The sequence below is a fragment of the Corvus cornix genome, chromosome 18 (genome assembly GCF_000738735.6).
Source record: "Corvus cornix cornix isolate S_Up_H32 chromosome 18, ASM73873v5, whole genome shotgun sequence".
NCBI classification, from domain to species: domain Eukaryota; kingdom Metazoa; phylum Chordata; class Aves; order Passeriformes; family Corvidae; genus Corvus; species Corvus cornix.
The window spans coordinates 1486529-1511437 of record NC_046347.1 but is presented as its reverse complement, the minus strand read 5'-3'; the positions used below and the strand labels follow the sequence as shown (position 1 = coordinate 1511437).

Here is a 24909-nt window from a genome sequence, read left to right as displayed (position 1 = left end):
GTGATTCTCTCAACTCCCAGAGCACCCTGAAGCAGTAAATTGGCAGTTTAGTTCTGTGTCATATGAAAACGCTCTTCCACTTTTCTGCCAAAGCTTTCAGCCTGCTCTGTTCACCCTTCACTCCCTCCCTCTGCCCCAGCCTCTGCTCCCTCCAAATGGGCGAGCCTTTATTGATGGAGTGTCTCCTTTTGTGGGAGTTCAATCCTCTTGGAGCTAAGAGGAGTGGGAGCTGGGTGCTGTTTACATGATGAAGGCCCACCATGGATTTATGGAGTGGCAAAACAATGTCTGCAGCTTTATTCTCTGCTCCTTTGTTGGCATTTGATTGCTGTTGCATTGTTAAGCATTGAAGTGTTATTTGCAGGAAACAACTGTGAGGACTCTGAGATCTCTTCCCTGAGTGATAATAGTTAATTTTGGACCCGTCAGTGTGTGTATCTGTAGCTGGGGTTGTTTTCCTGAGTGCATTACTCTGCATCTATCAGCGCTGAATTCCTTCTGCAGTGTCATTGCCAGTCACTTAGAGTGATGGCATCCTCCTGCAGTTCCTCGCTACCAGGCTTTATTTTCAGGGCTCGAAATGACTTTGTCTTATGAGTAATTTTGTCAGCTCACCAATCATTTGCTCTTTCAGATGGTTTTTGATCTGGTGAGAAGTCAAAACTCCACCAGTAGTTTCCTACTCCGGTACCTGTGTTTTAACTGGTTGGCAGCCTGTGAGACCTTTCCTTTTGCCTGCAGCAATACTGGTTTTGGGAAGATAACCAGCTGGTTCTGATGAAAATCCATGCCTGGGGATACAGTGACCCCACAGAGACAATTCCTGCTCCATGCTGGTGTGGGGGGTGCCTGGAGAAATCCCCTCTCCTGCCCCCAAGAAAGGAGTTCATGGGGATGAGCTGCTGTGTTTAACCCAGATGGAAACTGAGCCCCACATGCTGCTCCCTCACTGCCCAGGGGTGGGATGGGGGAGAATGTGGGGTTAACAGTGAGAAAACTCATGGGCTGAGGTCCAGACAGTTTAATGGGGAAAGCCAAAGCCACCCAGGCAAGGAAGCAAAGCAAGGAATTCATTCCCCATTCCCCTGGGTGGGCAGGGGCTCAGCCATCCCCAGCCAGCCGGGCTCTGTCACACCCCGTGGTGACTGGGGAAGGCAAACACCATCCCTCCCGACATTCCTCCTTCTCCTGCTCTGTGCTGAGCAGGATTCCATATGGCTGGGACATCCCTGGGGTCAGCTGGGACAGCTCCTTGTCCCCCCAGCCTGGTCCCTTGGCCATGTCCACCCTGCTCAGCAGGGACTGACCCCTCCCAGTGACCAGCACTGCTCCAGGACAGATCAACCCCAGCTTGGGGCAGCTCCTGGGGACAGCAGCTCCACCCCAGCCCCAACAACACACACAGCTCAGACTGTGATAGCCTCAGTTTAGCTCTCTAAAATGGGTTTGAACTTGGAGATTCCTGGTTATTCCTAACTCGTGCTGTTGGGGAGTGACTCCTGTCCTGCTGGAGCCCCTGCCAGGCTGGCTGCTGCCTCCTGACCTTCCACTTCTGGGGTCCTTTTGGGGTGAGACCATCTGCTCCTAGAGACCTCTTGCTATTTATTACCTCATCGACTTCTCTAAACAGTTCTTTGTCTGCTGCTTCAGCTTAAGAGTCTTTCCAACAATTGAGAGATAGAAGCATCTGTTATTTGAGAAGAGGCTGGGCTTGTTTAACCTCCAGAAGCTGGGGTTTGGCTCAGAGGGGTTTGTTGGTGTGTTTAAATCCCTCGTGGCAGGGGAAGTGCAGAAGATGGAGTCAGGCTCTTCATAATGGTACTGAGTGAACGAGCAAGAAGCAAAGGGCTAAAATTGAGGTACAAATTTCCCTTAAACATTCATTTCATTTCATTTCCCTATATTATGCTATTTTAAAATTTAATTTGGTTTTTTTTGTGAGTGTGGTTGAACACTGGCACACATTGCCCAGACAGGTTGTGGAGATTCAGCCTTGGAGATATCCAAAAACCCCAACTGGACACGGTTAACAACCTGCTCTAGCTGGCCCTGCTCGGAGCAGGAGGGTGGGATGGATGATCTTCAGGGACATTTCCAGCCTCAGGGCTTCAGGTACTCCACCAGGCTGTAACTGTGAGAGCCTCCCCAGGCTCTGCAGGGAATATTCCTGCAAATATGGGCTGCTCTGGGCTGGCCTGGCCTTTCATGGGCGCTCCCTGCAGACCTCGATCATGTTGTAGTTTTGTAGACTCTCTAGTAGGTTCCTGGTTTCTGGAAAAGGCTTTTTTATTAGCTTTTATGGTTTTCAAAATATTGCTTCTTATAGTACTTTTTCACCTTACCATGACTGGATTTTGTGCTCTTTTCTGTTTTTCTCATTTGGACAAAACTTCCACTTGGTGAGGAATGTAATTTTACTCCTAATAATCTCCATTACTCCGCTATTTAACCACGAGAGCTCCTTTCTGGCCCCATTTTTAGGTGATATATATTTATTCTCAGCCTCTAATATGGTTCCTTGATGTAATTTCTTTGCCACCTCCAAGCAGTTTATCTTTCTGGCAGCTGCTTTTAATTTCGGTTTAGCAAGTTCCTTGTCCTTTCTTTGGGTGGGATAAATCACCATCCCAAGTGCCCGTGAACATAGCCAGTTCAGATTGCACACCTGCCTTTAGAACACGGGTACTTTAGCCCACAAATCCCATTCCTAATATAACAAAAAGCTGTTTTCTTGCCTGGAAACCATAACGCTGTATAGGACTCTAGGGGGAAAACTGAGGCTTGACTTCATCCACTTCACCATCTCCCCACGATTCTGCTTAATCTTCTGAGAGATGTGCCCAATTAGTTGCATGAATAAATAAATCCTTTTGTGTTGAAGGACTTTGTGAAATCACCTGTTTGACATCTTTGCTGTTGAGGGTCCTCACTGTAATTCTGATGAAAATGAACAAATGTTTTCATTTGAGCATGGTGGTGTTGGGGGGAGGAATAACAACTTTGCTCCCAGGAAAAACAGCTTTGCTCCCCAAGAACAACAACTCTGCTTCCCAGGAATAACAACTTTTCTCCCCAGGAATAACAACTTTGCTCCCCAGGAGTAACATCAGCTGGTATTGCTGAAACGAGGACAATTCCAGCACTGAGAGCCCAACCAGCCCAGCTGCCACTTGCAGCTCTGCTGCTGATTTATATTGATTATTCTGAATTTTAAAATGTTCTTGATGCACATGGATCTTTGGGGCTGGGAGCTGCACACAGGCACTCCTGGGACAAGTCCCAAATTCCAGAGCGCATCCATGGGTGGGATGGGTTTGGTGCCTGCTCACCCCACGGGGGTGTAACGGGGGGACTGACCAAGCCTTGTCCCCTTTGTCCCTGCCAGAACATCCACCTGGTGGCCAAGTGGCTGAGCTCTCTGGAGAAGAAGCTGGAGCAGCACAGCGAGGGCAGCCACCGGGATTTCCGCGTCTTCGTCAGCGCGGAGCCGGCGCCGTGCCCGGAGAGCCACGTCATTCCCCAGGGTATCCTGGAAAACTCCATCAAAATCACCAGCGAGGCCCCCACCGGCATGCACGCCAACCTGCACAAGGCCCTGGACAACTTCAGCCAGGTAGGAGCACAGTGGGGCCCCTGACAGCTCTGCTGGAGCCCCTGAGGAGCACGCTGGACATTACCTCCCCAGTCCTTTGCATCACGTAGCCTCTGGGTCCAACACCCCCTCTGCTCTTCCCCACAAGCCGGGCACGGATCTCTTTCCAAGCACTGGGTTTCCCAAGAGAAGGTTCAGGTGGTCCTGAGAAGCCTCTTTCCTGCAGCAGGGCACAGGACACCAGGCTTCTCTTCAGTTTAATCATTTTCTCCCCAGTGTGTGATCACAGAATCGCACAGAATCACAGGGAGAGCCAGGTTGGAAAAGACCTTTGAGATCATTGAGTCTAACCTATGACCCAACACCTCCTCATCAACCAAACCATGGCACAGAGTGCCACATCCAGGCTTTTTTTAAACGTGCAAGGACAGTGACTCCACCACCTCAGAAAGGCTCTTTCAGTACAGAATCAGACTTCCAACTGCAGCATTGGGAGACTTGGTCATGTTTCAGTTGATTTCTCTTTCTGGGTCCCTCCTTTCTGGGCTGGTGAGTGACCCATGCCATCTAACACCCAAAGCTGTGGCAGGTGAGCAGGTTAAACCTCGCTTTTCTGCCTGCTGTCTAACCAGGGTTAGAGGTTCAGAGCTGCTGGTCCGCTCCCATCCCACATCCCCCTCCAGAGCAGCGCAGGGAGGGTGGTGGTGTGTGCCCAAAGGCCATTGAGCTCAAGACCTTGCTGACATCAGAAGTGTTGCAAATCAGAGCTGGAAGCTGCCTGCAGGCAGGAGTTGCTTTGCCAGGATCTAAATTAGGCCCTGTGAGAGTGGCTGGGCCACAAGAGCAGCCTGTGGCAGGCTGCTCGTTGTGTTTATTGCTCACAAACCCTCCTGTCACAGCAGGCAGTGACCCCTGTCCCTCCTGGGCAGGGGAACAGCCCCGTGTGTGGAAGTGATGGAAACATTCCCGGTGCCACAGAGGGTGTGGGTCAGTGCCAGAGGAGCTGCAAGGCTGTGCTTGAAGGAGCTCTGCTCTGTGGCCCTGCTCACACTGAGGGACAGGAGCAGGGCAGGATCCCATCCCTGCAGGACTCCCTGGGAGCAGGATGGAGCCAGGGGTCTCAGCCATGACCCTGTTTGCCCCTCATGACACGAGGGCTGAGCACTCATGGTGCTGATGATCCCTGTCCTGGGGACACCGAGTGCCATGTCCTGCCACCCTGACCCTCACCCACACACCTTGGCACACCCAGCTCTCCCAGCAGGACCCCATCAGAAGGGTCTGAGATGCTCTCAGCCCTCGAACTGCCCTTTAGGATCACTGGTGCTGACATTATTCCAGCTTCTCCATTCAGCCCATGGCTGTGCTGGGAACACACCCACAGATCTTGCAGGGTTGTCTTCTCTCGTGAGGAATCTCTGCTTTGCTTTTGGGAAGCCCCACCTGCAGTGCTGAGTCCCACTCTGGGGCCCCAAACACAGCTGGAACGAGTCCAGAGGAGGCCACTGAGTTGATCAGAGGGCTGAGGCACCTGTGCTGAGAAGAGAGGTAGAGAGAGCTGGGGTTGTTCAGCCTGGAGGACAGAAGACTCCAGGGAGACCTTCCAGTACCTAAAGGTACCCAGAGAGCTGGAGAGCGACTTTGGACAAGGGCCTGGAAGGACAGAACAAGGGGAATGGTTTTAAATTGAAGGAGAGTAGATCTACATTGGATATTGGGAAGAAATTCTTGGCTCTGAGGGTGGGGAGGCCCTGGCACAGGGTGCCCAGAGCAGCTGTGGCTGCCCCTGGATCCCTGGCAGTGCCCAAGACCAGGCTGGATGGGGCTTGGAGCAGCCTGGGACAGTGGGAGGTGTCCCTGCCATGGCAGGGGGTGGAGTGGATGGTGTTTTAAGATCCTTTCCAACCCAAACCATTCTGCAATCGCCTCCATAAAGCCTCTTGTTATTTGGGATGAGGCAAGAGCAGCCCCATACAATTGTGGACCCCAGGCCCTGTGTCATGGGATGGGGGAATGGGGCAGCTCACAGCTGGTTTTGCACTTAGATGTTGGTGTGGAGAGAATCCCAAAGCAGGAGGGAACGCTGATGAGCAGGTGTGGGGGGAGGCACCATGCCAGGATTAGTGCCAGCGGTCAGGGGGGATTATTCCATTTTTATCTGCTGTCATTCATCATCTTGAACTCGACAAAATGTCCTGGAGAACACGGGAGGGGAGAAACTTCACCCCAAGTAACGTTTTCATCCTGCCTCTGCTTATTTCAATCAATAGCAATTAGCATTTTCTAAATTGCTGGAGGATTATAAAACATCTCTTATCAGAAATCCTGGGGCGAGTGGGTGGGGTCCCTTTCACACCTCATTTCCTTGCTTTATACAGAAGAGATGTTCAAATTTAGCTTTCAGCTGCAGGCTACAAAGAAGGCCCTTTATTCTGTGCAGGGGATATTGTTCTGCTTTGTAGCTGAAGAGAAATTCACAACTGAAGAGAGGCCGAATGAGAGTGAACTGGGTTGTTCTGGGGATGTTTCCTAAAATGAGAAAGGTGTTCTGCACGCATGTGAAGCAGTTCTTCATCACAGTGCTGGTCACAAAGGGAGCTTCCAGTGCTGCCTAATCAAGGGGAAAACAGATTTTGGGATATTCTTGATTATCACCTGCACTTGGTCAATGTCTTGCACCCTTTAGAGTAATGGATTCCCCCTTTTCTGCACAGACCCTGAGCTCTGTCATGCTCTCAGAGGATTAGAGGTCTCACATGGCATTTTTTTAAGATAAAGGTTGGACAGGGCTTGGAGCACCCTGGGATAGTGGATGGTGTCCCTGCCCATGGCAGGGGTTGGAAAAACATGGACTTTAAGGTCCCTTCCAACAGAGAGTTCTGTGATCCTGTGGCTCCCTCCCCATGTTTCTGGTGAGGGATGCTGAGCACATGCAGGTGATGGGGCATTGAGTGGGTGCACGTGTCCTTCCATCCCTGTGTGTGTTCCTGTGCAAAGCCACTCGGAGCTGGGAACTGTAAATATTAAGTCAGAAAATATTTGTTGGAATTTGCCAATAAATTTGCAATGCAAAGCCACTGACTTTGAAAATTAGCACGTGTGTGTGAGATGCAAAAATGGACTGGAGGACAATTTGATTGGCCTCCTATCCCAGATAACGAGGGGCAAGGACAACAAGTGTCAGCAGGGGAGGTTCAGGTTGGATGTTAGGAGAAATTTCTTAACTGGAAGGGTGGTTAAGCACTGGAACAGGCTGCCCAGGAAAGTGGTGGAGCCCCATCCCTGGAACGGGTCAGAAAATACGGTTCACAATTAATTGGGCATGGGGCTATTTGGTCAAAGGTTGAACTTGATGATTTGGGGGTGTTTCCCAGCCTTGGCCTCTGTGATTCTGTGATTCACCCCTGTCCAAAGTCCGGTGTGTTTGTGTTCCCTGGGAGCCTCTGGGGCTGAGGGCAGGTGTCCTGTGTTGCAGGACACCCTGGAGATGTGCAGCCAGGAGAAGGAGTTCAGGAGCATCCTCTTTGCCCTCTGCTATTTCCACGCAGTGGTGGCCGAAAGGCGCAAGTTCGGCCCCCAGGGCTGGAACCGCTCGTACCCCTTCAGCACCGGGGACCTCACCATCTCTGTCAACGTGCTCTACAACTACCTGGAGGCCAGCTCGAAGGTGGGGGCACCACGGGGGGGGCTCTGGTGGCTTTGAACTGCCAGGGGTGGCCTGGTTTGTGCTGAAGCTCTGGGGAAGTGTCCTGAAATGCCGTTTCCTTGGTGCCTTTGGGTTTAGAACTTCATGGTTCGGGGAGCCTTTGGGAGGAGATGGGAGGCCTCAGTGCTGCTTGCTCAGTGGGAACACTGTGGTGTGATCAAGCTTTCCTGGGGCAGGATTGAACTCCTACCTGATGCTTGTTTGCTGAGAAAATTGAAGCAGTGAGGTGGGAGCCCTGAGGGCTCGGGGCAGTGCTTGGGCTCAGCCCTCCCTGCTCCACACCCAGGTCCCGTACGATGACCTGCGCTACCTCGTGGGGGAGATCATGTACGGAGGGCACATCACGGATGACTGGGACAGGCGGCTCTGCAAAACCTACCTGGAAGAGTTTATTAAGCCAGAAATGCTGGAGGGAGAACTCTGCCTTGCTCCTGGATTTTCCATCCCAGGGAACATGGACTATAATGGCTATCACCAGGTAAGCCCTTGGTTTGCTGCCATTATTTATGCATGTAAATGGGATGCCCCATAATCTGCCTTAGGAGGCAGGAGCAGGGCTGCAGCGTTCCTGCACTCTTCCTCTTGTCTGCCATTATGTTCTGTTCCTGTGGATGTTTCAGCATTCCCCTGCATGAGCCAAGTCTAATGGTAATTTGCTACTTCATCACGGGCTCATTCTGTTCGTGCATGAGTAGAACAACTGTATTGGTGCTTGAGACTTAAGCGGGGCTCCTGGAAAATTACATCCACATACCGTTTGCTAAAATGGCCCTTTCAAGCTCCTTTTATCATCAGTTTTGATGAGAATCACTGAAGGGTCATGTTGATCTACTTACTGATCTCATCTGCTCTTTGTACACAAATGCAGTAGCAGAGAGAGGCACATTAGGCTGGTTTTGTTCATAAAACTTAACTACTGGAAGCTCAATTCCCACAAGAGATTCCAGGATGCTGATGCTGAAATGCACAGAAGATAATTGCTAGAGAAGGTCCAGCCTGAGACACGGAGCCAAGCCAAACTCCAGCAATTACAGAACTTTCCCAGCAGGAGTAGAAGCAGCTCTGTAAACATTTGTTCTCTCCTTCCTCCATCACTTCCCCGGTGTTTCAGCCACAGGCAGGGCTGGGGCAGCCTGGGCTGACCTGTGTGGGGGGGTGAGTCCAGCACTGGAGCTCTGCAGGCAAAGCGCCCTGGACTGTTCCTGTAACCTGCTCCTGACTCTCTCTGTGCAGTACATAGATGATGCCCTGCCTGCAGAGTCTCCCCACCTGTATGGCCTGCACCCCAACGCCGAGATCGGCTTCCTCACGCAGCGCTCGGAGCAGCTCCTGCGCGCGGTGCTGGAGCTGCAGCCCCGGGACGGCAGCGCCGGAGAAGGCGGAGTGGGGACCAGGGAGGAGACGGTGAGAGTGCACAGGGCGAGCTGCTGGGGTTTGGTGCCTGTCTCATCCATCAGTCCTGTCTAGCTCAGGCTTGTCCATTGTTCTGTGTTCTGCCTTTGCCTGCCTCAAGCTTGGTTTCATGCCGAGCATCGCGCTGGCGGGGTGTACCTGAGTACTGGCAGTAACAGGGCAGTGCCTCTTAATTACCCCTTGCACTGCAGAGCCTTCGTTATCATCCTCTGAAGGTGTTACAAATAAACCTTCCCTGAGCAGCAGCCCCTGTGACTGGCATAGCAATGGGCCCCTGAGCACAGTGCCTGCCGCCCGCAGCGTGCCACCCAGAGCTCAGCCCTCCTCTCACTGCTGCCACCACGTCCCACCAGCTCCCCAGCTCCCAAGGGCCTTGTAACTCCTTATTTCCAGCTGAACTCCTTTGCTGTGCCTGTGTCCTGGGCTGATCTCAGCCCTCCCTGTGGAAACTCACAGCTCATTAAAACGTGGCCCAAACATCCCTGACAGGATCTGGAATCAGCCAACACATGCTCAGGTTTTCGCTCCTGCAGTCTTAAGGTGCCAGCTCTGCGTTTGAAGCTTTGCAAATTAATGACTGGCTAATAGCAGCTCATACGAAGCCGTGGTTTCACACGAGCTTCCTTTGGCTTGGTGTGAAGCTGGGGAACTGACTGCCTTCCCCTAAAGGGGCTCCTATAAGTGCCCAGCATGGGCAGTTTTCAGTTCATACTGGAATTTGAGGTGAGGGGAATAATCCAGAGGTAGCACAGCCAAACAAGATGCTCAGAGATAGCAAATGTGAGTGCCTCTTCTCCCCTCCCACTCCTTTTGTTATTGAAACACAAATAAACTCCTCAGCCAGAGAAGCAAAATGACCAGTGAGTGCCCCAGCAGTGGTGTCACAGGTCATAACCACCCTGGTGACAGTCAAGAAGACTCTCACAGGAGCACAGAAGTCCTCATGGCTCTGCCTGGGAATAAAATCTGCCTGAGAGCAAGCAGAGAGGGACCTCAGTGCCCGGTGTCATGCCTGGGGACACGCTCCCACAGCTCATTTTCTTCCTGGGGTCATTGTCCAAGCTGTCCCTTCCACTTGGTCCTTGGATGGGAGTGAGCAAAGCCTTGTCTCAACTCCTCCACTGCAGGATATCCAGCCCCTGGTTTGGCTGAGGTGATTTTAGGGAGCTTCAGGGAAAATGTGAGCCTGTCATTTTCCCGAGGCTCTGACAAGTCCAGTTACTCCCACAGATTTCTGAGGTCACATTACAGCAAACGAGCTGTAATTGCTGTGAAGGAATCAGAGCCAAAGGGACTTGCAGGGGACTTTCAAATTAGCAGATATTTCTGTACTGCCCCCGCCGTGCAGCTGAGGAGCTTTTCCAGCTTTGGCCACCTGTGTGGCTGCAATAACAGCCCACACATCGTCACTGCTGGCAGGAGCAGAGGGTTGGGAAGGGCAGCAGTGGGAGGGGGTTGGAGTGCAGGTTCCAAAATATGAATATTGGTGGCCCTGGCTGTAAAATGACCCTGCCCTGGCTGGCAGCTGGCACTGGCCCTGCATGCCAGGTTTGGCACTTTGGATCATAGAATTTTAACTGTTTTATGTGTGCCCAAGAAGTGCCCAGGAAGCAGAAGTGTTGCTCAGGTTCCAGCTCAGAAGTAAAGCAAAGCTTTGAGTGAGACACTTCCACAGCCCATGTAACCCTGGGAAATGCAGCTGATCCCATGGACAGGAGGGGGGTTCATGCCTCATTGTCAGAAAGGGGTTTGTCTCTTTTATTTAATTTTTTAGATACTACAAAGATCCTGTTGCACTGGAGCTTTCCCTGTTCAGTACTTAGAGTCCCGAAGAAACTGTGATGGTGACCAGAAAATAATTTTGTTTCGTTATGCTTTTCTTCCACAGCTCCTTTAGTCCAGAATGCCAAATTCAGCTTAAAATTCAATTTTATATAATCACATCTCTCCATCAATACACCAGAGAAAACCAGCTCATAAACGGTGTTGTCCTGAGGCTCAGCTGAGGCTTCAGCCCCATCCATCTCCTCGTGAGTGTGACCTCGGGAGAAATAAGAGAGCCAAGAAGAAGGGAGGCTGCCACATGTCACAGGGACATTTATAAACCATCATTTTGAAAGCTGCCTGTCTGACATTAACTTCTGTCAGCATTTGGATTTTAATAGGATGGGGCAAGCTCTTTGAAAGGTGCCCACGGCTGACAGGGATGGTTTTGGAAACACTGATGGGCAGAGGGAGTTCTCACAGTTCAGGCAGCTGTGAGCCCAGGGATTGCCCACCAGCATCCCCCTCTCTCCTCCCTTTGGCACAGGTGCAAACCCTTCTGGAAGAGATGCTGGAGAAGCTCACGGATGAGTTCAACATGGCAGAGCTGATGGCAAAGGTGGAGGAGAGGACACCCTACGCTGTGGTTGCCCTGCAGGAGTGTGAGCGCATGAACGTCCTCACTGCCGAAATCAGGCGCTCGCTGGCGGAGCTGGAGCTGGGGCTGAAGGTACTGATGCCTTTTCCTGGTCTTAAAATCAAGAGTCAAACACGGTTAGAAGGGGAAAAGGGATTTTACCTTGGGATTTATTTTAAGGATCCTTAGGTGCACACGTCCAGGTCATATGCATCGAGATGCACCCCGCAATGCCCACCCCCAAAAGATCAGGTATAACATTATAGGTGTTACTAATTAGCAGATCTATCAAAGATTCCCCAATGAGAGGCTCGAGTGAGCCCCCCTCCCCAAGGAACCTTCCCCTGGATGGTTCTATCTTGGTTTACAGAATGTGTTCTGGAGAGGACCTTGGGGTCTGGGGCACACTGATCCCTGGCTACACAGCTTCTAAAATGTTGAGTCTCTTAGCTTGACAAACAGGTCCAAGAATGTAGGCAAAAAGCACTGGGAATACAGAAGCTGTAAAAAGGTATAACAGGGGTATAAAAGAAAAGGCAAAAAATCTTCATGGCATCAGTAGGAGAGCTGGAAAATCCTGCAGGGTGCTGCTCAGGGAGTAAGAGGTGTCACAGGGAATGCTTTGCTGCTGGCTCCACAGGGCTCACAGGTGGATTTCTGATGGCACAGTGTCTGCAGGCACTGGGAGGGGTTACAGGCACACACAGCAGTGCTGCCTTTGGGCAACAGGGGCCAAGTGCTTCTGGCCACCCCAGATTGTGGCACAGCAACAGCAGGTCACTCCCAAATTGAGACATGGCCTACTTAAAGGTGAGCCAAAAATCACATCTTTTCATAAAACGTCCATCAGTGGGGGGAACTTGGAACAAAGTGTCTCAGAGGCACAGGCTGAGCTGAAATCAAAGATTGGTTTTGTGTGAAGGCACAAAATGTCCAGAACTGTGAGAGAAAAAGGCTAAAACCACAAGAGTTTTGGAAGAGCTACAACTGCCCTTGCTGGGTGTGAGCCACTGGAGGAGGGCAGGAGCTGACCTTCCCTAGGGAGTCACTGTCCGTGGGGCTCCACTGCTGCTGCTGCTCCACCTGGTGTGAAACGAGACTCTGCCCCATGTCTGTGTCCCCGTGGGTGCTGGCTTTGCCACACCAGTTAGGATGCAGATTTCTGGGTTCAGCAGGGTGCAAGGGAGGGCTGTGATTGATGCTGCATCCACTGGGAGGAGAAGTCACCTCCTGCACCCGCCCAGGCACTCAGTGGGACAAAATATAAAAGGCTCTGAGTGCCCCTTAGGGGATGAACCAGCACGGTCGGGCTGCACTGCCAGGAGCTGCCTGGGCAGTCCTGGTGCTCTGGAACAGCACTCTCCCTCTGCCTTGGGGCTCTTCTCCCCACAGCCAGGTGCTGTCCATCCCTTGGGAATGCTGCAGTGCAGGGCAGGAATGCAGCCCGGAGCCGGCAGAACAAAGCTTCACCACTGCTCTGCTGCCTGCCCTGCCTCACCCTGCACACACAGCCGGGCCCTGGAGGATGTCCTGCCCATCAGTCAGTGGGCATTCCCTGCTCCATCATTTCCACGACGACAGGCTGCCATCCCATTTCACTGCAGTGCTCAGCTCCCACAGCTGGTTTGCACAGCTGGGGACCACCGTGGCTGAAGGATCTGGGCTTTGACCCAGCCCATTCACAGGAGGAGCTGAGGGTGAGCAAGGAGGGCCAGCCCTGGGATGGAATGACATCCCAAACCTCTCCCAGGGGCAGCTGGGAAGAGAAACCTTCAGCTGCCCGCCCTGCACAGGGAGGGGCAGGCTTGGCTCGTGATTGAGGCAGCAGCAGGATTGGGACCAAGCTGCTCCCAAATGCCAGCTGCACCCTGGAGCCAGCAGCTGCAGATGTGGCTGCACTGCATTTGCTGCTGGTGCTTATTAAAGGAGAGACGTCAGCGACACTTGTGGTGGGTCAGTGTGTACAGCCCCTTTTGAAAGAAGCTGATATTTATGTAGTCAATTATCATAAACAGATTTCTCTTATTTTCTAGCATAAGGCAGTGGAATTGAAAATTCCGTTTCCTGAGACAGGTAAACAGAAGTGATTTAATGTTCCAATCCCAGAGCCCCAAACAAGATATAATTGTGACTTGGACAATGTGTGGCAATTAGATTTAATGTGGGGAAGGATGTGCTGTTTAATGTTGGTCGGGGAACGAGGGGATGAATAGTGTGCAAATAAACCACAAACAAAATAAACCACAGGAATCACAGGTGCAGACCTCTCCCCAAGCCTGCACCAATCACAGCAGGGCAGGAGATGGGATCTGCAGAAAAGGCTCCTCTAAGGGCTGCAGCAGCCGCAGCCCCTGGGCTGGCATTCAGGGACACCCGGGGCTGGGACTGCAGGAGAAGCACAGAGCAGAGGAGCAGCAGCCTTTTGCCATTTCTCCCTCTGGTGTTTGCTGCAGAGACACATCTGAAGGCTCTGAAGGCCGTCAGTGGGCACTTCAAAGAGTCATGGAGTCCTTAAGGCTGGAAAAGACCTTTAAGATCACCAAGTCCAACCGTCCCCCCAGCAGCACCACCGTGCTCACCACGGAACCACGGCCTCAGGTGCCACATCCGTGGTTTTCTGGACACTTCCAGGGTACTTTGGCTCAGTTGGTGCTGACACCACCAGAGCTCTGGGTTCAATCCCTGCACAGGCCATTTACTTAAGAGTTGGACTCGATGATCCTTGTGGCCCCTTCCAGCTTGGAATATTCTGTCCATCTGTGGTTGGTGACTCCAGCCCTGCTCTGGGCAGCCTGTTCCAGTGCTTTACAACCCCTTGCCTGAAGAAAGCTTTCCTAATATCTAAACCAGGTCTTCCCTGGCACAACTTGAGCCTGGTTCTTCTGTGTCTGCAGGTAGATGTCACACGTGGGTCCCTGCAGAGCTGAACTGACCTTGTGCATGGCCCAAAACCCTGCTCAGCGTCCCCCACATCACTTCCCACACCTCGAGGACCACGGAACAGCCAGAGGGGGCTGATGGCTTTTTCTGCTGCTGCCCTGGCTTGACTTCTGGGCCTTACACTGAGCTTGGGGAAGAAATCCTTCTTTAATTGTTCCTTTCAGTGAGAGCCCGTTCATCTCTGGGGCTGGGGGCCTGCCCTGAGAGCACTCAGAGGAGGAGAGTTTACAAACCAGGCCCCACAGAGCTCAGCAGAGAATAAATAACGCCCAGGGAAAACAAGGCTTATTGTTTTTAGCTGACTGAAGGATCTGCCAGAAGGCGGCGATTCGGAAATGTCACGGCTAATTTGAATTTTTGAATAATTCATCGTGTCGTCCTAGCGGAAAGTGATTGTTTGGTCCAAAAATAGGAGACATCCCATTAGGAGGAAGAGAAATTGCAATAGACTGGTAGCCATCAGAAATAACTGGCATGGTGCATTTCAAAGCCCTTTGTTCTGGCTGGCTTGGGTGGGACCAGAGGCTGGGCTGAAGCACTTGCATGTTAATGTTGTACCAGCCTCGTTTTTGCAAGCAGATCCTCTGGTTTGCAATTTGGGTGAAGGATGAGCCTCCAGAATGAGGATAATATGTACTGTAAAATAGCAAAGACCAAATTTTGATCGGCAAGCTGGGTATCAAGTGAAAATAACTTGAACTGAGAAAACAATTTGTGCCAATAGTGTGCTCATCTTGAGGGAATGGCTGCAGGCTGATTAGGATTTCCTTCAAGGGTGTCTTTAAATGAAAATTACTCCCAGTGTTGGGGGAAAAAAAAAATTTTTAAAAGTAACGTGAATAATTTCTGATGCACTTTAGTATTCAGCATCTGAAATGCAAATTTATGCATAATTGTGTTTGGACAACTCTATGAGATTGCTGCTGTAGATGCTTTGAACGCTCACAGGAGACTCAAAGCATGCTTGAGTGCGCAGGCTTTAAAAATTGCTTTTCTCAAGCCTTGCTGAGAATTACATTTGCTAATTCATTTGTTTCCTGCAAGTAAAACTAGACATGATATATGATCGAGGGGGGTTGTCTTCAAATCAATTTGGCTCCTTGCACACATTCTGCCACGTTCTTACCCACGTCAAAACACTTCCAGGAGCACAAAATCCTCCTGTTGCAGTGTCCTGCTGTGGCCAGTGCAGGACTTTCTTTTCTTCCTGCATGGCCTTGCCATGGCTTTAGCCCAGCCCCTTGGTAGCTCCTCTTTGTGCCCAGTTTCTCCTGAGGATGGAGATCATGATGGAGATTTTGGAAGGTTGTTCCTCATATTTTAGTACTAATTGCAAGTGCTCCTTTTTCATTTAACCTTATTTGCTGTTTTAGCTTCGAACCCCATCTTAAACCCTTTGTACTCAGGATTTTCTCTATCCACCAGAAATCTGCTCTCCATGGGGAAACCCAGCAGGTTCAGACAGTGTCTGCCTTTAAAACCTCGCTGCATTTAACAAATCATGTCTGGAGCAGAGGTTTAATCTTGCCTTGCACCAGTCCATCCTGTTGAGAGATTAACATTTCGCAGGGAGGGAATTTTGGGATGGGAATCCACAGACCTTGGGAGGGAGGGAGATTCTGAATGGAGATCCAGGGCTGCAGTGGTTTCCAGGCACACAAAAAGTTCTCAGCTCCCATTGGAACTGGGGGGTGCTGGGGACTTCCCTTGAATTCCTGCCCTTGCCTATTGCCAGACAAAAGGAATTTTAGTGGGAATGCTTAGAAATTTTCACAGGAACTAAAAAAGGAAAGAAATAGGACAAGGGAAGAAAAAAAGGATAAGGGTTGTAAGTCAGGTTCTGAAAACCAGAAGTGCTCAAGTGGACATTTCCAGGGCCCAAATTCAGCTGACACCCTTCCTCCCTGGGGCTGGACACAGTGGATGGAGCAGGTGTGTGTCCAAGCCCTTGCTGGGGCCGCCATCCAGCAGCTCCCAGGGCTGTGTTTGCCACAGTGTGGTCATCTCAGAGGATCCTTGGTTCCCTCAGAGGATTCCTGGCCTGGAGACAGTTGTCTGCCAAGGGAGGCTCTGGTCTCTTTGCAGGGCACTTCCTTGGAGAAAGGTTTGCTAACCCCAGAGCAAGCCTGGTTTGCCCTAAGGAGGATGTGGCCAGGTAGGTGCATCTTCTCCAGGTGTCTCTTCTCCCAGGTGACAAGTGACAGGACAAGAGGAAATGACCTCAAGTGGCACCAAGGGATGTTTAGTTGGGTATTAGGAAAAATTTCTTCACATAAAGGGTTGTCAAGCATCAGCACAGGCTGCCAAGGGCAGGCTCAGAGGGAGGAACCATTCCTGAAAGTGTCCAGAAAACCACGGATGTGGCACCTGAGGCCGTGGTTCCGTGGTGAGCACGGTGGTGCTGCTGGGGGGACGGTTGGACTTGGTGATCTTAAAGGTCTTTTCCAGCCTTAAGGACTCCATGACTCTTTGAAGTGCCCACTGACGGCCTCTCAGAGCCTTCAGATGTGTCTCTGCAGCAAACACCAGAGGGAGAAATGGCAAAGGCTGCTGCTCCTCTGCTCTGTGCTTCTCCTGCAGTCCCAGCCCCGGGTGTCCCTGAATGCCAGCCCAGGGGCTGCGGCTGCTGCAGCCCTTAGAGGAGCCTTTTCTGCAGATCCCATCTCCTGCCCTGCTGTGATTGGTGGCAGGCTTTGGGGAGAGGTCTGCACCTGTGATTCCTGTGGTTTATTTTGTTTGTGGTTTATTTGCACACTATTCATCCCCTCGTTCCCCGACCAACATTAAACAGCACATCCTTCCCCACATTAAATCTAATTGCCACACACTGTCCAATTGCCACACAATTATATGACTGGGCTTGGTGATATTAAAGGTCTTTTTCAGCTGTCAGTGTGACCCATAGGGCATGGTCAGCACAGGAACAAACTGCAGGGATCTTTAACTGCTGAGCTCTGACAAGCACTGCCAAACAACTGTGGGGGCTGCTTGAAGATGATTTCAACTTTTGCTAAAGCTCCATTGATTTTTGTGGCCCCAGCAAAGGGCACCTCTGCTGACCTCACGGCTGGAGGCACTGAAGTCCTGTGAAAGAACAGTTGGAATCTTCTAATGTGAATAGACTGACCCAATTCCCTCACCCTAGTTCTCAGCAATGGCTCAACTGATTTCAGCTAATCTTTCCAAAAACACTTTGCCCGAGGCAAAGTGAAATTGTAAATCAGATAAATTTTGGCAAAGTGATAAGGGAACAAAAGGAAGTGTTTATAATGGAGAGCAGTGATCGACATTATCTGTGAGTCTCCAAAGTGCTGGGGGTGTTGTGCCCCTCCAGCTGAGCACAGAGTGTGCAGAGATTTCAGTCGTGGAGATCATTCCATACCAGGGAAGCTGAGCCTGCTTTGCAGGCTTTCTCTTCACATCCTGCATGAGTGAGCCAGAATCAGAGGAGTTGTTCAGGACATTGTCTGGTCCAACCCCATCCCAGAGCAGGGACAGGCAGAGCAGCTTGTTCAGGACCATGCCCTGCTGGGTTTTGAAGAATGGAGACTCCTCTGCCTCTGTGGACACCCTGTCCCAGTGTTCAGCCACCCTCACGTTGTACTTCAGTGGAATGTCCTGGAATTCAGCGCTTCTGGCAGAACTGATACAGGCTTCTAAAAGCTTTAAAACTAATTAATTGCTGCACAAAGGAAAAGTCAAACCTCTCTCTTTATCTCACTTGGCTGAATCATATCTTAGTTTGTTGTGTGTTTCCCTGCTGTGGAAGGAGCTGTGATTATATTTGCAGACAACACGTGAAGTCAGAAAGACAATCTTGCACTGCAAAGCAGTAAATGGGGGGGGGAGTGGAGGAGAGGAGGGGGATAGGACTTGACATAACAAATATTTGGACAATTTTAGAGTAGATCATCAGACACTCCAGTATCCTGCCCTGGCAGTGAGTGAGAACAGCTTTACACCCCTGAAAATCTGCGAGTCCATGAGAGAAAACAGAAAAAACACTGGGACAACTGAGGGACAGTCCTGCTGCTGTCACTATTTTTCCTCTCAGTAGCATTTTTACAGCAGGGAGGGTGGGGATGCAGGAATATGCAATAGGAAGTGTGCAAGAAAACCCCAAACTCATGAAGTCACTCCCGGTACGTGGGCAGCAGTGACTGTGTGGGGTGCTGTGCTCTTCCCCACATCCTGGCCCAGCTCTGCTTCCAAGCAGGCTCTGCTGGGCAGTTGTCAGAGGTGACCGTGCCCTTTCTCACCAGGGGGAGCTGACCATGACCAGCGACATGGAGAACTTGCAGAACTCCCTCTTCTTGGACACGGTGCCCGAGTCCTGGGTGAAGAGATCCTACCCTTCCACGGCCAGCCTGGGCTCGTGGTTTGCCGACCTCCTGGCTCGCATCAACGAGCTCGAGGCCTGGACCAGGGACTTCTCCTTACCCTCCACATTGTGGCTTGGAGGGTTCTTCAACCCGCAGTCCATCCTGACAGCCATCATGCAGACCACGGCCCGGAAGAACAAGTGGCCTCTGGACAAGATGACGTTGCAGTGCGATGTGACAAAGAAGAGTAGAGAGGATTTTGCCAGTGCTCCTCGTGAAGGGGCCTATGTCCATGGGCTGTTCATGGAGGGAGCACGCTGGGACACTCAGGTGAGCTCTGCAAGGCTCGTGGGTTGAGAGAGGACCCACAGGTGTTGTGTTCTTCCCTGGGTATTCCAGGGAACAGGATCTCATCTCAGATAGTCACCTGAGCTCTTTGGGAATGAGAGATGGGAGATGTGGGCCTGTCCTGTGCAGCCTGAGTGGGTGTCCAGGGTGTCAGGGGAACCCCCCTTGGAGCTGGGTGTTCCATGGCTGTGCAGGGCGGTCAGCTTGGACTGACCATCGACCATCCCGTTGGTACAAGGGGAATCTCAGTCTCAGGGTTCAGTCAGTACTTGAGGTGCTGCTAGAGACACAAACCACGGGGTTCTCTCAGGGCTGCATTGTCCCCACACCTTCACGGATGGGGTTCCACTGCTGCCTCCAGAAGTGACCTGGCAGACTTTTGTGGGGTCACTCACTTGCCTGTTTGGCAGCAGTGGGGAGAAAGGAGGGGACATCCTCAGAGCTGGATGTGCCAAACCCAGAGCACTGTCCCTCCACTGCCAGGTGCTGCAGGATGCCATCTGCCGGGGTAGGGTCTGTGACCAGCAGTGAATCTCATCCTCTAGCTACCCCTTAAATAAAGCTGGATGAAGGTCTCCCTGTCAGTCCTTGGGACAGTTCCCAGCTGTCGGGAGCACAGTGTGCACAATGAGAGCCATTGGGCTGACAGTTCCCCATGGGCTCGGACCTCTGAGTCACCTGGCCCGTGGTACCATGGCTCCCAGTTTGTGCTGGGACCCCCAGTTTGTGCAGTGCATGGGAATTCAAGGACAGGGCTTTGTGCAGCTCTTCCTGTGAGCAGCTCGTGCTCTGCTGCTGCTCGTCCATGAGAGAGCCAACGCTCCTCAAAATGGGTCACCCAGAACTTTCATATCTGTGTCGAGCTTACCCCCTCACGAGAAGAGGTTCTCATGCCAAAACCAGCTCTGTAGCCAGCCCCAGCTCTTCAGGCTCCAAGCCAGCCTTGGAGATGCTGGTTTATGTGCTGTGGGATGTGGTGCTGGGTGCTGAGCAGCGAGGCCCGTGCCTGTCACACTCCAAATCCCAGCCTGACCTTGCAATTCTGATCTAACATTCCACTTATTTATCATCTCCCTCTCTGCAACGGTTTTCCATGAAGGATAGGAAACTAGGGAAAGCTGGGACCTGCCTGATGGATGCCATTTCATCACATATCCTCGGGGAGTTGAAAGCTCCAGGCTGTTTTTCACTCTGGAAATGGCCTGAATTGGGTCTGGGAAGCCACAGGCAGCTGGGAACATTGGCAAAGGCTCTGCTGGAAGATTGCAGTGAGGATCTCACGTGGGCCAGGTCAGATCTCTCTGCTCACAGCAGAAGTCACAGCAGCAGAACAGGGCCCAGCCCTGTCCATCTCCCAGCTCTGGCCCCACACTTCCCTGGCTGCTCCCTTCTCCAAGCCTCTGGTGTGGCTGCCATACACAACCCCTGGGAGATCACAGCCCCTACCACAGGGAGCACTGGATTTCTGCTGCCCTAAAAACCTGACAGAAATCAGCAGGACATGCCAGAACAGGGAGTGTTTTTAAAAATTCCTGGTCCTGCATATCAAATACTCCATTTAAGAACATTCCAGTGCCTGCTGTTGTGTTTTCTTTGCCACCACGATGAGAAAATGAATTCTGCCCGGGTTTCACCCAGCTCCAGTCAGTGCTGGGAGTGAAGAGTGAGAGGTTTTGGTGGTGCAAAGCCAGAAATCTTTGGGAAATACTTGGCTTCTCCCCTCTGCCTCCCTCCAATAACTGGTGTGGGTGATTGCATCCAGCAACAGGATTTGCCTTCAGAGACCATCCCAACTCCAGTAAATGTGGTTTTCTGATTACATTTTCCTTGTGATTGAAAGATACTGAGCAATTATGTTTATGGAGCCATTCATAATCTCTGGGTATCATGCTTCAATTTATTTCAGAGAGGAAAAGGATATTTTCATGGGTTGCTGCTCACACTGAAATATCATTTCCACCTAGTGGAACTATTCATTTTACCTATAATCCAGTGAGTACCAGTGTGCATTAATGGATGCAGGACTTTTAAAACAGGTGCACAGCTCTTTTGGGTTGTGTGCTCCTTCCAAATTAATCCTCTGATAAAAATGGCAGAGCACGTTTAGGAGAATTCCTCTGGGGAACACCTCCACTTTTAAAAGAATATTTCACATTTAGGTTGAGCCTCCAAAAAAGGGAAAGAGTCCTTCTGTGTTCTGCTACTCACATTTTTCTATTTATTTAAACATTTATGTTTGCCCTTGGGTGTCTTAAATTTATAAAACATTCATTACAAAACAGCAGGCAGCTATTAGATGAAATGAAACTAAGCAGATTATTTTGGGTGCAAATGATCTCTTGCTGCAGCCCTGTTCAAGTCACTGGGACTCAGTGGCAGTCAGAAGGATGCTGTGGCTGGGGACACTTTGAGACATTTTATCTCACGCTGCTGACGGATTCTTGGCTTTCTTGCTCTCAGCAATGGACAGTTTGATGTCTAAAGTGTGCCCTGCCCCTCCCCAAGGGGGTTGGAGTGTGGTGGGAGAAGGGCAGGGGTGGGTTTTACACCCTCGTGTGCTCCATGGAGCTTTGCCAGCTGTGGACAGCACAGCCCCTGGCATGGCACCACAGAATCCCAGACTGGGGTGGGCTGGAAGGGACCTTAGAGATCAACTCATTCCACCCCACCATGGGCAGGGACACCTCCCACTGTCCCAGGCTGCTCCAAGCCCCAATGTCCAGCCTGGCCTTGGGCACTGCCAGGGATCCAGGGGCAGCCCCAGCTGCTCTGGGCACCCTGTGCCAGGGCCTGCCCACCCTCACAGGGAAAAGTTTTTCTCATTTCCCTTGTCCACCACCACTCTGGGACCACCTTGGAGGGATCCCTGCTGGCTCTGTGTCCCCCTTCCCTGCCAACAGGTGACTCCATCCCAAAGGCAGCCAAGCCATGCTGGGGGTCCCTGGGCCAGGTGACCCCAACGGGGCTGTGGTGTGAGGAACCTGTGCTGGGACCACCTCCACGTGCAGAGAGTGCAGGGCTTTGGGTCACAGGGGCTGGCTCTGGGCCCATCTGTCACCACCCCTGGTTTGGGACAGCTCTTTGAGCCCTCAGCCCATTCTCAGTTGCCTGCTGGGAATCTGGGGCAAGCAGAACTGAGGGATCCTTTAGGATCTGAGACCTGAGCTCTACAGGCACAGAACGGTGGCTTTTCAGCAGGAGTGCCGTGCTGCTAGTCAGGAGAAATTGCTTTCAGAGCAGAATTAATTTCTGATGATGAGAGCGATAAAAAATGCAAATGAGAATCAGCCCAGACATAACAAAATGATCTCTTACACAGAGGTACCTCAGGAAGATTTCAGCTCTTGTTAACCCAGAAACAGGTAGAATATCTCTTGGAAATCACATTTGAAGCAATCTCAGCAGTAAAAAAAAAAAAAGAAAAAGGCCTGATCAAAACCCAGTCTCAGAAATGAAAGGTGTGGATTTAAGAAGATTGCATAATAATGTTTCATAAATAGCTACTGTGCAAGGTATTACACAAATTATTTAATGTTTTTTCAGCACGTTGGAAATATAAAACCCTAAACGAGAGTTGGATTTATCATAGCTGAGTAGAACAGATGGCATTAGCACAATTAAACCAAGGTGTGTGGCAAGAGGGATTTTTCTTCGCTCGTTTGCAGAACTAAATAAACTACTGGAGAGGCTGAATCTCACCCCACAACTCTGATCCGAGAGCATTTGGAATAATGATGATATGTGAAGCTTCAGCTGCAGTGAGAGGCAGCTTCTTTAGCACTGAAAAGTTTCCTTTCCATTTCCCTATTTGTTTTCATTTGGTCTCTCCAGCCTCCATTAGGCAATTCTCCCTGGATATGGATTGATGTGCAGGGTATTTTATTGTCAGGAAGAGAGAGAAAAAAAATGCCAGAGAGACCCCAATTAGAGAAACAAACTTGATTTCTTGTCCTGGCAGGGTTCTCTCCCTCTCCTGGGTTGGGCAGCCTGCTGGGCAGGGCATTGCTTGGAGGAGGATGGCGGGGACTTGATATTTAATGGTGATATTCCCACAGGAAAGTCCTTTTGGATTCTCTTGGTTGCATCCATGAGAGTGGGAACAAGCCCGTGGTGCCTTTTGGGGCCAAACAAGCCCCGTGTGCATTCAGTGCCCAGACAGGGGTGTCCCAGGTCATGCTCACATTGGGGTGCTGTGGTGGGACCTTACTCAGTGACTTTCAGGCTCTTCTCAAGTGAGGGTTGCTCTCCATCCCAGGGGTTCAGGTGTCCACCCTCTCTCCCACCATAAGCAACACCTCCCACGAGGTGATTCTGGTCTGGCAAAACCCTGAGGAAGAGCTGCACGAGAATAATCCCAGGATCACTGAGGGTGGAAAAGCCCTCCCAGCCCATCGAGGCCCAGCTGTGCCCGATGCCCACTGTGTCCCCAGCCCAGAGCCCTGAGTGCCACCTCCAGCCCTTCCTTGGACACCTCCAGGGATGGGCACTCCAAACCTCCCTGGGCAGTCCCTGCCAATGTTTAATCACCCTTTCAGTGAAGAATTTCCTCCTGGTGTCCAACCTGAGCCTCCCCCGGCACAGCTTGAGGCCGTTCCTCTCGTCCTGTCACTGGTTTCCTGGCAATAGGACAAGAGGAAACGGCCTCAAGCTGCACCACAGTTGAAGGCAGGACACAAGGAGTGAAACTTTGTTCATAAAGTGGCTGGACAGGGCCAGGGACACTGTACCCACACAAAGTCTGGCTTGGATGTGAAGGTTTGAGCATCTGGTGAGAGTGCAGACAGCTGGACCCTGGGGATGGTCTACACTGTGGTGAGACAGGGAGGTGCTGCATCCAGACCCTCCTTCCTCAAACACACTCCTCCAGCCCCTGCTTGCATCTCCCCAGTAGGAGCAGCTCGGATAAAGATCATGGGGGCTCAGGTACATCACAGAGCAGCTGATGGACACCTTGGAAATCTGACCAGTGCTTTGCCTCCTTTCCTCACAGACCGGGATAATCACGGACGCCAGGCTCAAGGAGCTGACCCCGGCCATGCCTGTCATGTTCATCAGGGCCGTTCCTGCTGACAAACAGGACACCCGGGGCATGTACCCGTGTCCTCTGTACAAAACACGCCAGAGAGGGCCAACCTACGTGTGGACTTTTAACCTCAAAACGAAGGAAAACCCGTCCAAGTGGGTGCTTGCTGGTGTGGCCTTGCTGCTGCAGATCTAAGGCACCAGCACAGCCCCTGGTCTGCAAATCCCTCACGATGCCTTTGTCACAGAATGCAACCAATTAACTGCTGAGGTTAACCCAAGTTCCATCTCTCTGATGGAGTCCCAAGTTATGTCCCCAGGGCTGTCTCTGTGTCCTGGGGATGTGACCCAAAGAGGGCTGTGAGGAGGTGACGGAGGAGCAGAGTGACACATGGCCCAGGGTCCTGGTGGCTGTAAATCAATATCCTGTAATTCTCACATTGCTGCACTAGAAGATCCCAGCCCAGAGCCTGACATACCACACCCAGAGAGTGCTAAACTTAAATCTAATTTTTATTTCTCCTCATGATCCAAAGTAGTTTTAAAACCAGCGGCCTTCTCCAAAACGCTTAGTCTAATGACTTGTGAAATTCTCCAGAATTTATTCTTTTCTCTCTGTGAGTGTTTCTTTGTCGTGTGTGTAATGCTGGAAGCTGGGAGATGAGCAGATGTTGTGGTTATGAGCTGTGTCTTTGCTAACACTCCTGTAAATCTTAGAAACATTGAAAATGGTGTTAATATCCAGTGTGCTTAATGGAATCAACAGTGAAAGTACAGCACAGGGATTATTTAAGAGAAATATGTCATGATGATAGGTATTTACTAATAAAAGTAATTGTTCCTGGAATAGTCTCTGGAAGCTGCACGTTGACTCAGGTGAGGAGAGCACGGGGATCAGGTGGGAGGAACACACCTGTGTGGGTCACTGGGAGTTTAATTCCGACTGGAGTGGGAGAGGAGTGAGGAGGGAAGTGTTCCTGGTGCAGAGAGCACACAGGGTGGCAGGGTGGGCGTTGTCTCAGTGACAGCCACACGGAGCGAGCATCGCCCAGCGCTCCGAGCCGGGAATGGCAGGAGCCGGGGTGGTTCCTGGGCAAATGGGGCTTTTCCTGGGGAAAGCTCCCGTGCTTGGAGGCACACACAGGCCCTGCCTCTGTCCAACATT

At 51.3% G+C, this 24909-nt stretch overlaps 1 protein-coding gene across 1 annotated transcript in view; it reads left to right on the top strand.

Annotated features, from left to right (window-relative positions):
* The window catches only part of DNAH9 (dynein axonemal heavy chain 9), a 179501-nt gene extending 154910 nt beyond the window's left edge, over positions 1-24591 (top strand). The window contains 7 exon segments of the mRNA XM_039562282.1: positions 3386-3613; positions 7068-7259; positions 7585-7776; positions 8532-8702; positions 11023-11205; positions 18315-18704; positions 23713-24591. Coding sequence (XP_039418216.1) covers positions 3386-3613; positions 7068-7259; positions 7585-7776; positions 8532-8702; positions 11023-11205; positions 18315-18704; positions 23713-23940 — 1584 coding nt within the window. The 3' untranslated portion in view covers positions 23941-24591.
* The last annotated feature ends 318 nt before the right edge of the window (positions 24592-24909 follow it).